Below are 13,642 nucleotides of genomic sequence, written 5' to 3'. Positions count from 1 at the left end.
TCTCGAGATATGGCCCCTTAAGTGATATTGATGTACTTTTTTGAAGCCGGATCTCAATTAAATGTATGTAAACTATGTCCGGATCCACCATCCGACCCATCGTTGGTTAGGTTATCAAAATACCTTTCCAACGAGTCTACAAACATTGTAAACATTGAAGATCTGGCAACCCTGTCTCGAGATATGGCCTCTTAAGTGATATTGATGTACTTTTTTGAAGCCGGATCGCACTTAAATGTATGTAAACTATGTCCGGATCCACCATCCGACCTATTGTTGGTTAAGTCATCAAAAGACCTTTCCAACGAGTGCAAAACATTGAAGATCTGGCAACCCTGTCTCGAGATATGGCCCCTTAAGTAATATTGATGTACTTTTTGAAGCCGGATCTCACTTAAATGTATGTAAACTATGTCCGGATCCACCATCCGACCCATCGTTGGTTAGGTTATCAAAATACCTTTCCAACGAGTCTAAAACATTGAAGATCTGGCAACCCTGTCTCGAGATATGGCCACTTAAGTGATATTGATGTACTTTTTTGAAGCCGGATCTCACTTAAATGTATGTAAACTATGTCCGGATCCACCATCCGACCTATTGTTGGTTAAGTCATCAAAAGACCTTTCCAACGAGTGCAAAACATTGAAGATCTGGCAACCCTGTCTCAAGATATGGCCCCTTAAGTAATATTGATGTACTTTTTTGAAGCCGAATCTCAATTAAATGTATGTAAACTATGTCCGGATCCACCATCCGACCCATCGTTGGTTAGGTTATCAAAAGACCTTTCCAACGAGTCTAAAACATTGAACATCTGGCAACCCTGTCTCGAGATATGGCCACTTAAGTGATATTGATGTACTTTTTTGAAGCCGGATCTCACTTAAATGTATGTAAACTATGTCCGGATCCACCATCCGACCTATTGTTGGTTAAGTCATCAAAAGACCTTTCTAACGAGTGCAAAACATTGAAGATCTGGCAACCCTGTCTCAAGATATGGCCCCTTAAGTAATATTGATGTACTTTTTTGAAGCCGAATCTCAATTAAATGTATGTAAACTATGTCCGGATCCACCATCTGACCCATCGTTGGTTAGGTTATCAAAATACCTTTCCAACGAGTCTAAAACATTGAACATCTGGCAACCCTGTCTCGAGATATGGCCACTTAAGTGATATTGATGTACTTTTTTGAAGCCGGATCTCACTTAAATGTATGTAAACTATGTCCGGCTCCACTATCCGACCCGACGTTGGTTAGATTATCAAAAGACCTTTCCAACGAGTCCAAAACATTGAAGATCTGGCAACCCTGTCTCGAGATATGGCCTCTTAAGTGATATTGATGTACTTTTTTGAAGCCGGATCTCACTTAAATGTATGTAAACTATGTCCGGATCCACCATCCGACCTATTGTTGGTTAAGTCATCAAAAGACCTTTCCAACGAGTGCAAAACATTGAAGATCTGGCAACCCTGTCTCGAGATATGGCCCCTTAAGTGATATTGATGTACTTTTTTGAAGCCGGATCTCAATTAAATGTATGTAAACTATGTCCGGATCCACCATCCGACCCATCGTTGGTTAGGTTATCAAAATACCTTTCCAACGAGTCTAAAACATTGAACATCTGGCAACCCTGTCTCGAGATATGGCCTCTTAAGTGATATTGATGTACTTTTTTGAAGCCGGATCTCACTTAAATGTATGTAAACTATGTCCGGATCCACCATCCGACCTATTGTTGGTTAAGTCATCAAAAGACCTTTCCAACGAGTGCAAAACATTGAAGATCTGGCAACCCTGTCTCGAGATATGGCCCCTTAAGTGATATTGATGTACTTTTTTGAAGCCGGATCTCAATTAAATGTATGTAAACTATGTCCGGATCCACCATCCGACCCATCGTTGGTTAGGTTATCAAAATACCTTTCCAACGAGTCTAAAACATTGAACATCTGGCAACCCTGTCTCAAGATATGGCCCCTTAAGTAATATTGATGTACTTTTTTGAAGCCGAATCTCAATTAAATGTATGTAAACTATGTCCGGCTCCACTATCCGACCCGACGTTGGTTAGATTATCAAAAGACCTTTCCAACGAGTCCAAAACATTGAAGATCTGGCAACCCTGTCTCGAGATATGGCCCCTTAAGTGATATTGATGTACTTTTTTGAAGCCGGATCTCAATTAAATGTATGTAAACTATGTCCGGATCCACCATCCGACCCATCGTTGGTTAGGTTATCAAAATACCTTTCCAACGAGTCTACAAACATTGTAAACATTGAAGATCTGGCAACCCTGTCTCGAGATATGGCCTCTTAAGTGATATTGATGTACTTTTTGAAGCCGGATCGCACTTAAATGTATGTAAACTATGTCCGGATCCACCATCCGACCTATTGTTGGTTAAGTCATCAAAAGACCTTTCCAACGAGTGCAAAACATTGAAGATCTGGCAACCCTGTCTCGAGATATGGCCCCTTAAGTGATATTGATGTACTTTTTTGAAGCCGGATCTCAATTAAATGTATGTAAACTATGTCCGGATCCACCATCCGACCCATCGTTGGTTAGGTTATCAAAATACCTTTCCAACGAGTCTAAAACATTGAACATCTGGCAACCCTGTCTCGAGATATGGCCTCTTAAGTGATATTGATGTACTTTTTTGAAGCCGGATCTCACTTAAATGTATGTAAACTATGTCCGGATCCACTATCCGTCCTATTGTTGGTTAGGTTATCAAAAAACCTTTCCAACGAGCCCGAAACATTGATGATCTGTCAACCCTGTCTCGAGATATGGCCACTTAAGTGATATCGATGTACTTTTTGGAAGCCGGATCTAAAAAATAGATGAAACTTGTGTACAGCCATTGTTGTGAGGAAGGCTCCAACCACATAGGTGGATTAAGTTAGTTTTTTCATTTAGAACAAAATTTTTCATTTTAGAATTTCGTGTTTTTTCTAACTTTGCAGGGTTTTTTTTAGAGTGTTACAATGTTCTACAAAGTTGTAGAGCAGACAATTACAAAAATTTTGATATATAGACATAAGGGGTTTGCCTATAAACATCACGAGTTATCGCGATTTTACGAAAAAAAGTTTTGAAAAAGTTACTTTTTGCGTTTCTCTTTGTTTCGTCGTCCGTGTCTGTCGCGGGTGACCATGAACGGCCATGATCGGTGACGACCAACTTTTTCAAAACTTTTTTTCGTATAATCGCGATAACTCGTGATGTTTATAAGCAAACCCCTTATGTCTATATATCAAATTTTTTGTAATTGTCTGCTCTACAACTTTGTAGAACATTGTTACACTCTAAAAATAACCCTGCAAAGTTAGAAAAAACACGAAATTTTAAAATGAAAATTTTTGTTCTAAATGAAAAAATGACCCTTCTGGGTCAATGTAGATTCGAAAAGTACATTAAATTTCCCATAAAATGACATGTTCCAAAATTTTTTACAGTCGAGTAACAGAAAATGGGAGAATTTTTAAAACGTTTTTAGTGTTTTTTTCGATGAAAAATACGTTTTTTCGGAATTCTGAGTACGCCATCAAATCGGGCGTCTAATTTTACATAAAAGTTCCTTTGACACCAAATTTCTATCTCATCACCGTTTCAGGCTGCAAATTATTGAAAAACACCTCTTTTTTCGCATGTTCAAAAATGGAAGGGGTCGTACCACCCCTCCGTCACGAGATATCAAAAAACGGACCTCGGATTCGTGATCAGGGACAAAAGTTACCCCTTAGGACAAAGTTTCACGCAAATCGAAGAGGGGTCGGGGCAACTTTTCTCGATTTCGTGTGAGTTGGTAGAGAATTACCCATAACTGAAAAGCGCTGGTTTTTGCCCCATTTGCCATGGCCGGTTGTAAACTGTGTTCGCACACAAGCATTTTCGATTTTTTAAATCAGAACACATTGTTTTTGAGACAGAGAATTAGTTCACAATTTGCGATGTTCGTAATGTTTTCTGCATATCGCTAAATTGTTCGTATTCTCTGAGTGTTTTTTTGCACTTTTCAAAATATTAAAAATTAACGAGAAAACAAAATAATTCCGTCTTGCTCCAATGCGTTAAAGTGGTTACAAAATAACTGGCAGAAAGTGTTTCAACACCCGAGAATTTGCCGTGTTGTAAACAACGATGTAACGGTAAAGCCGCATAAATGTTCTTGAAAGCTTTGAAACGCCTACTGTAATTCACTAAACTGTCATTTAGGCGTTAGGCAAAATTGAGAGCTTTCAATAAGCAAGCATTTAGGCGTTTTGGGATTGGGAAGCATACAACGACTGAGCGCTCGGTGGGACTTCACTACGACAAACGCAAACGTACCGAATAAACCACCGTGGTGCGCTGGTACGATGAACAAAAATACTAATACACAAAAAGGCTAGTACCGAAGCTAGAAAACCAAACCCGCGATGTGCGTTGTCACTGGCACATGGGAAGCTTGGACGCTTCCCAGAAATTCGTTCGCTCAGAGTTCGATCAGAGAATGAGCAAAACAAAAAAGATAGGCAAAAGAATGAGCATGAGGCTTCACAACGGATAGCTGCTTGCGTCTAGTTTGCGTTCACTGAAGCTTAGCATAGAAAATAATGATAGGCGATGTGTGATGAACGAGCAATCGATAAAGCAACTTGCACTAAAAGGGGGTAATCTAGTATCAAAACTCTATACGCGCCAGCATCACGCGCCAGCATTGCTCGCGTCTGCATGTGAAGCTCAACTTGGCAACTTGTCGACGAGGCGACGAAAATCGATCGTCCATGATTTTTTGCAGATTTTTCGAATGAATATTTCTCGAGAAATGATTTGGGAACGAAGCTTGATTTGGCGTCGGAGCCAAAAGCAAATACTATACCTTTCTTTAGTAAGAAAGGCAAAAAACAAAAAACAAAAAACAAAAAACAAAAAACAAAAAACAAAAAAACAAAAAACAAAAAACAAAAAACAAAAAACAAAAAACAAAAAACAAAAAACAAAAAACAAAAAACAAAAAACAAAAAACAAAAACAAAAAACAAAAACAAAAAACAAAAACAAAAACAAAAACAAAAACAAAAACAAAAAACAAAAACAAAAACAAAAACAAAAACAAAAACAAAACAAAAACAAAAACAAAAAACAAAAAACAAAAAACAAAAAAACAAAAAACAAAAAACAAAAAAACAAAAAACAAAAAACAAAAAACAAAAAACAAAAAACAAAAAACAAAAAACAAAAAACAAAAAACAAAAAACAAAAAACAAAAAACAAAAAACAAACTGGTGGTTCTGGTTCTGGTTCTGGTTCTGGTTCTGGTTCTGGTTCTGGTTCTGGTTCTGGTTCTGATCCGAGTTTTTTTTTTGATATCTCGTTTTGTTTTTCATCAATTTTCAGCTTGAAATGATGATGATTTGGAAATTTGAATTCCGAATAAAACGTGTTTTTCGATGATAATAATTTTTTTTATAATATGTTCATACAAGGTTTTTAATGTTATCAACCATTTTCACAAAATGAACGCCTTTTTAAATATATTTTTTGTGTTGATGATACTGTTTGTTCAAAAAAACTTTTTAAAGCAATCAACTTAGAACCACTCTAACGCCAGTGATTCCTTTTCGTTGTTGTCCAACGTGTGGCCATTTTTGAATTTCTTCCTTTTTTCGCATTATTTTTGTTTCACCAAGAGCCTTTCCCTCGTCCACGTGATGGATGGAAAACTTTCCATCACACAGAGCGACTCCCAGGACAACGAACGATTTCCATCCAAAGCGAAGTAAGGAAAATTTGCTGGGCGGACCAACCCCTGCAGAGAAACACACGCAGACACACATATGGCAAACAGTTTTTCATCAGTGCGAAAAGCTTGCGGTCGATTCCGACTGCGGGGAAAGAAAAGGGGGGTTTGGCAGGAATTTATTCGCATCAGAGCGTTTTTCCGAGGAAAGTGAGAGCAAAGTTTCTTGTTTTGTTTCGATTTGTGAGGAAAAGTCTGGCAGCAGCGAGAGAGAAAAAATGTTGTGCAAAACAAAAGCCCACTCAGTTAGGCCAGAGCAAGACACATATTTTTCCCCTGCAGGGGCATCAGTTTCTCTGTTGACGAGTTGGGAGGGGTTTTCCATCCAATTTTCACTAAAGATGGTGTTGTTTGGAGGAAGATTTAAATAATCCTTTTTTGATTGAAAAACATCAAATTAATATGAAATTTTGGAACTTTAATAGTCATCAACCTTAATAAGACCGTAAAGCATAATGTCACCTTAATCCAACATGATGGAACCACCCCACACATGTGGGGCAGCATAAATTTGACGAGTACAATGCAGCAGCAGGTTCCATTGTTTCCTGGTTGATGGCGATGAATTTCAGGTCGTGCAGTTCTGGGGAACCATTTTTTTCTCGTTCATTTCATTTTTCAGAAAAGGACAAAGGGGCGACACATTCATTATGGTTGACTTTGTCTGGGGAATTTAATTAAAATTTTGACAGGTCAGCATCCAACATCCCAAGCTGGATTCATTATTTTGGATCTTTGAAAAATCCAAATATTCTAAATCTCATTGAAACGAATCTTCAATAATAAAAATTGATCATCTAAATATTTTCCCATTGCATTAACGTCACAGCTATAAAATGACGCCAGAACGAGCCTGTCACTGGCACAAGCTCATTCACACAGAAATCCTTCCATTCATACAAGTACAAGTACAGCCACACCGCTTCGATGACAAATTGTGTCGAGAAATCATTATAATGGCAACCCTTCAACTCAATTCAAACCGGTGCAGAAGCGGGGAAGAATACGAAAAATACCAAATAAAAATCGATCGATTTTGCTCCGCGGCATTGTCCGGCGTTGAGCAAAAATAAATCGGATCAACTATTAAAACGTACACCACCAGAAAACAGCTCAACAATGGCTGAATTCGGATCGAGTCGTATCTCCAACTTCTTTTTTATCCCCCAACTGTGGAAAATCCTTTTCCACAGTCGCTTTTCCGCAACGTGGCGCGATGCCAATTTTTATTTTTATGATTTCATGTACCACCCACAACTCACCCCACTCCACCTTTTTCCTCCGTTGAGGCAAACAACCACAAACAACTCAACTAAAGTTGCTGGGAATATAGGAAAATATGAGTGGAAATCCGAAAAGCAACAACCAATTTGCCCATGTTCCATTTCGTCCATTTCGGGTTGCACCGAGGGCCCACCAACAACAAACAACAATAACGATCAATTTCGTTGACATTTGGGAAAATGTGAGGATTGAGGGCTTGCAGCCGCGCGCCGTTCCAGCAACAGATGGGGGGGGGAAGCTCTTCTTTTTTTTGCTAGAATATACAGCACAACTTTGTGGTTAATTTATGTCAATGCAAATTAGTGTGATGTATTCGTGACTATTTTTTATTATTATCTGCTGTTTTCTGTCAGAAGAGAACATTTGTAAAATTTGATAAAACGACTTATTTGTTTTTTTTTTTTACTGGAATTAATTTCTCCATATTCTCTTTTGTCAAAAGAAGATATTTTATATAGTGTTATCATATCGAGCTTAAATTTTGTTGATTTTCTTTATCCTTGCAAAGTCATGGAAATCGCCATTGATCAATGACTGCCAACTAGGACGTCATTAAAATATAACTCAAATAAAATTTTTAGACACATTTGCTTCTGGTCAAACATTTCTTCACTGATTTCAAGTGTACTGTGGTTGACTTCGAAATGACCTTAAAAATGTAAAATATTCTGAATATTTATTTTGTAATTATTTATTTTGTAAATTAATCTAAAATGCACTTTGTGCATTGATGATTATATTTAGCATGTTTTGAAAAAATTGAGAATATTTTAAAATTTAAATTTCCGAAACACATTAGGCTGGTACAAATATTTTTTAAAGTTTTTGTCACCCCCCCCTTCAAAATTGGCCCGAAAAATCAGGGGGCAAAAACAAAATTTTTACAAAAAACTTCAAAATTTCAATGAAAATTCAAGGGCAACCAGCTGCAATCAAATTAAAATACATTCTCCTGCGTTTAAAATCATTTTTAGCATGTTTGGGTTTATTAAAAAATCTTAAGATTTTTTGAAAATTTTCGATGCAAAATCTTTTTTTTCGATACAATTTTTGTTTTTGTCAGATCTTAGATTTTTTGAAAACTAATGATTGCAAAATAACTGAACTAGTGTAAAATACATTTTAAAACACTTTTTTCATTTAAATGTGAAGATTATGGCTTGTAATTTAAATTTTTATATTTTTTTATTTTTTTGCCCCCCCCTTGACCTCGGCCAGGGTCGAGGGACAAAAACTTTTTTAAATATTTGCATCGGCCTTATTGTAATTATTTTTTATGGGATAACAACGTCGCGTCTTTTGTCTAGACATTTTTAAATGAAATGTATTTTAAAACACTTTTTGCATTCAAATGTTGAAATCATATCTACACCCAAAGGAAAAATATATCTCAAAATTTGCAACAGGGGATTTGCTGCAGAAAATGTCACATCTTATAACATTTTTTGCATCAAGCCCGTAGATCATTTTTGCCCGCGTGTAAACATTTTATCAATCTGCAGTTCTCACCAACACATATAATGCTGGCCCGTCCCCGAGCAACACTCCAAAGAGAAGCATATGTTGGTGCTCTTTCACTCTCATTTCATCAAGCGTCCATGGCGCGGTGGTAGCGTGTCGGATCAATAACCAAAAAGTTGGTGGTTCAATCCTCGTTCTGTTAAGGTTTTTTTTTGTGAAATACAACCAAAAAACCGTCGGTTATGTCGATAATTGTCGGTAACGGGCAAAAATGTCATACCCCTATATCGCAAAAAATGCATGAGGACAGTTTTCATGCAGATTCTGATATACTTTTCATGCCGCCATGCATCACAATCATGCGACCGCCGTTTGGGTGTAGTTTTTTTCACGAACATATGAAATATTCATATCTTGAGTATTTTTTTCAAAACAATCAATGTGCCATGGGTTTGCTATGTTCAATTACCCTTTTTTGAAAAAGAAAACGAGGTATTAAAAAGAAAATGAAAAAAATAAATCAACTGTTAAAAAAATATATTTTATTTCAAGAATTTTTTTTTATTTGAAAATTTAGAATTTTTCAATCGTTTTTTTTTTGTAAGTGTTAAGCCATAAATTTTCAAAAACTGTGTATTTTATCAAACTAATATAAGAGCAGTTATCCACCGAAACCGAAAATGGAATTTATTTAAATTTATTGATTTGACACAAACTTTGTGGGGCCTTTCATAGGACCAAAGAAGTCTCCGTATAATTTTGGTAGCGGTCCATAGAAAATTGTTACGTAAATATCCGAAAATCTGTAGCATTTGAAGGAATTGTCCAATCAATTTGGAGTCTTCGGCAAAATTGTTAGTATTTATGAGGACTGTTGAAAACAAAATTGGTACACGGAAAACCATTTTTTTCGGTTTTTAAATTTACTACTTTCATCATAAATCACTTTCCAAAAATCTATTTTTTTTTTTCATTTTTTGATATGTAAGGGACAACATTTGAGCCATAGAAAAGTGCGAGAAAAAAATTTCAAAATATTATTTCCGAAAAGATCATAAAACATAATTGTAGTTTATGCAACAAGCTGCAAAAAAACAAAGATTTTTTCCAACTCGGTGAACCTCGTCGGATAAATACAACGAGTGCTGAAAAAATCAAGTTTTGCAACGATTTCCACACAACTTTTTTTTGCAATTCCGAAAATCACCCTTTGAATAGAATTGTAAGTCAAATGTTCATGTGTTTAGTCAACCATTTAAATCAAAATAATATTGAAAAAAATTACTTTTCGAAACAAGTGCTGAAAAGTTCCACATTTCGGTGCTGAAAAGTAGAACTTTTCAGCATTTATTTTGAAAAGTGTTTCTTTTCGAAACTAGTATTTTTGGTCGTTTCGTCGTTCTAGAATGACAGGAAAAGTTACCAGTTTCAAGACTGAATTACAAATAACATATTTTTCATATTTTAACATTGGAAATTGGAGATTGCTGAGATATTGACATTAGAAAATGTGGAAATGTTTGGATGAGACTTAAAAAACTTAAATTTTATTGTTTCTTTTACTCGCTGTATTTTATTGGACTTTTTTTCATTTTTTTTTTTGAAAAAAAAAATTTTTTTTGGGAATGAACAATCATAGAAACCATAGAAAAAAAAATGTTTTTTTCAGTTAAATTTAATTTATTGAGTTGCTATATCATAGAATCGTTGCACCTTATCAAAAAAAAAATTTAAAGTAAGTTTGAATGGAAAATATTATTCTGCATTCAAAATTGAATTTAAAACATCAGGATGAATATCTTTTTTTTTTGTTTTATGGCTCAAAAGTGGCATTTATTGAAACCAAAAACGTATCATAAAAAAATTTAAATACGGAATTCAGGATGTTGAATTTCTGTAAAAACACGTTGATTTTTATGGCTGGGATGAGTAATTTTTTCACGATTTCGAGGAACTCTTTTTGCTTATTTGGACTCAACTTGCTGGTGTGAGCTCTACATCAAGTTAAGGAAGTACAGTATGTAAAAAAAGTATTTACACCCCTATGAACATTTTGTGATGAAACATGTAAACAATTTAAAATTTTACAAAAACCTAGTACTAAGTTTTGTTCAGAAACTGGTGTGGAACATTTTGCTACAAAAAAGTTCATGAAAAGATTTTTGCAATTCCGTTGTAAAACTACTTACTTTTCCTGTCATTCTTGAACAACGAAATAGCCTACTTTTCTGTACCAAAAATAACAGAATCGAATAGCAACACTTTTCAAAATAAATGCTGAAAAGTTCTACTTTTCAGCACTGAAATGGGTGCTGAACAGTTGATCTTTTCAGCACTTGTTTAGAAAAGTAACACTTTTCAATTTTTCATTTATTTAAACGATTTATTGACAAAATACATGGAAATTTGACTTAAAATTTCACTTAATGGGTGTTTTTCGGAATTGCAAAAAATGTTGTATGTAACTCGATGCAAAACTTGATTTTTTCAGCACTCTTCGTATTTATCCAACTCGGTGAACCTCGTTGGATAAATGTACGACTCGTGCTGAAAAAATCCTCTTTTTGCAACTTGTTGCATAAACTACTATTATATAAAAAGTTATATTACAAATACTATTACAGAAATCAGAAAGGGTGCAAAAAAAGTTTGTACAACTTTCGAAAAATTAACATAAATAAAGTTATTTGTTGACAAATCACCATAAATCCAGTCTCTCAACTCCTAATAGGCATCAGACTGATTAAAATAATAATTTGTATTGAATATAAAGTTTACTAAATACTTAGTATAAAAGTTTATATAACTCTGGAAATTTAATATGGAGTTTATCTAAACTTAATTTTGCAAACTTTCAATTTATCTTATTGTCAATATATGACCATAGAATTGCTAAATAAACATTTTGGAGTGGTTATAACACTGTTTGTATCGATAAAATTTACTCACAAAATATGTATAAATTTTAGGAAAAATTGAAAAAGTGTCCGAATTTTGCCTGAAATTTGTTAAACCTGATTTTGTTTAAAAAATTATCGTTTTATATTGAATTTAATACTGAATTTTATACTTTACATGAAATTTGTTCAACTGAAATTGCTTGTAAACTTGGAGATTTCTTTTACTTTTTTTTTCAAAAACACGTATTATTTATTATTTACTAAATAAATTCTTCTTGTGAAAAATTGTCAAAGGAATCCGAAAATGCATTCCGTTTTCCGATTCAAAATCATGTTCATTGAGAAAATCATGACACTTTGAGAAGTTTGAAATAATGACTCTCATTAATATTTTCTTAACTACAGTAAACTAACTTTTTAAACTTTTCAAAATTTCATGAATAGTACCACAGTCAGTATGATTCTAAACCATTCTGTAAGTATTTTAATTGTACTCTTCATTTTGCGGAAAAATCGCGAACCTATCAAAGTCACCCTAGCTATCTAAGTCACCCCGTTTTACGGTAGCTGTTTCATAGTCTTACTTTTAGTCCAATAATGCTCGAATACAATTTCAGTACATTAAGTATGCAGGTTTGCCAGCTGTCTTAAAAACTATTTTCAAATTTGTTGAAATTGTTTGTTTTTTTTTTTGTGACAAGATGACAAGTTTTTGAAACGTGCATGTTTCACCTAATTTAGCTCTTACTTAGCCCTCTGCATTTCTAAGATTCTTCTTGAAATCAGTGTCATACGTTCAGCAATTTGTCTTAAATGTTATAGCATATGTTCCAAGAAGTACCCCAAATGACAACCACATTTCAGCAGCTGCTCACTACTATCCCCTCCATAATTGCTCCATTTATTCCACGTCTTGTCGACCACTCCCGCCCAAAGAATAATAGACCCTATTAGGGTCACCAAGTCTGTTCGCCTGCCATAGAGTAAAAATGTCCTTTTTGTCCTTTGCGTACTCACCGGTAGTAGTTGAGCACCTGCGCGAACACCCCCGGGTGCCGATCGAAGAAGTACTCGTTCAGCACGGGGTCGTAGTTGCCGAGCGCCTCGGTCAGCCGGGACAGCCGCGTGGCCGGAATCTTCTTCAGCGTCGCCTTGTACGTCTCGTGCCGGATTCCGCCGACGTTCAGCACCACCCGGTTTTCCGAGTCCATGTTCATAAGATTCATCGCGCGACCTTAAAGGTCTCTGCTGCTGCTGCTGCTGCTGTTGGTGCTGGTGGTGTACGGCGTGCGTTTTGCTCCCAGATGTTAAGCAAGAGTGGATGGTGGTGGAGGTCGCTCCCCTGGGAGCGAGAGTGCCTTTCTTGATTAGGATTTTTTACGATTTCTTTTCCTGCTTTGTCACACACAGTTAATCACGGTGAGTCCTGCTTGGCGGGGTGACGGTGGCGTACTGTCCCCGGCCTGGGAGTGAAAGTTATTTTTCATCAACCGAATCTCTCCACCGGGTGATTAATCATCCTGGGAGGTTGATTTCGTCGTTCCGTTTTCGGTCCTTCCTGGGAAATCAAGTCCAGGTTGCTTGCCCCAGACTCCTTTTTTGCGGTGTGATTAATTCGTTTTGTCGTCCCTCTTGTGCTGCTGCTGCTCCTCCGGATGGTGACAGGGTGGACATCACCGGAACTCACGCCACAGCATCCGTCGTCGTTCGCCTCCTTGGACCGGGTCACACCACGCTGTTGACGTCCTCGTCGAGTTTACGTCTCCTGGGCACGAAGCTGCTGCGAGAAGTTGCTCCAACGACCTGGACGACCTGCTGAAATCGACGACGGGACGAAGGGACAACATCTTTTCCTGCCGGACTGATTAGCATTCTGGAGGAGGCAGCCCTCGTCCTGGTCGTCATTGAAGTCACTACTTTGGCTGATTCGATTGGCCACTGGGCTGATGTTGCTGCTGCTGCTCGGGATGATGATTGTGGGTGGTGATGTGGTTGGCGGTTCAGGGTGGCCACGGTTCGCCAGCATCGTTCGTCTAGAATTGGCGCAATACAGAGAGAGAGAGGAAGGAAATTGATTAGCAGTTGGTCCGGCCAGCATCAGCAGTAATGCAATGGTAGTGATTAGTATTAATGGAATTGAGGTTCTGTTCCCCGGATGTTTGATATGGTTTGTGGTGAAGTTTCGTG

General features: G+C 36.6%; 1 protein-coding gene across 4 annotated transcripts in view; it reads right to left on the bottom strand.

Annotated features, from left to right (window-relative positions):
- The window catches only part of LOC6051796 (potassium voltage-gated channel protein Shaw), a 261,314-nt gene that overhangs the window by 54,305 nt on the left and 193,367 nt on the right, over nucleotides 1-13,642 (bottom strand). For all 4 annotated transcript variants that reach the window (XR_005277836.1, XM_038258170.1, XM_038258172.1 and 1 more), the window contains one exon: nucleotides 12,473-13,488. Coding sequence is in view for 3 of the 4 variants with exons in the window: in XM_038258170.1 (XP_038114098.1) it covers nucleotides 12,473-12,681 (209 nt within the window). In the remaining variant the exon portion in view is untranslated. The remainder of the gene's footprint in view (nucleotides 1-12,472; nucleotides 13,489-13,642) is intronic.

The sequence above is a fragment of the Culex quinquefasciatus genome, chromosome 2 (assembly GCF_015732765.1).
Source record: "Culex quinquefasciatus strain JHB chromosome 2, VPISU_Cqui_1.0_pri_paternal, whole genome shotgun sequence".
NCBI classification, from domain to species: Eukaryota; Metazoa; Arthropoda; class Insecta; order Diptera; family Culicidae; genus Culex; species Culex quinquefasciatus.
This window is presented reverse-complemented; position numbering and strand designations above follow the sequence as displayed.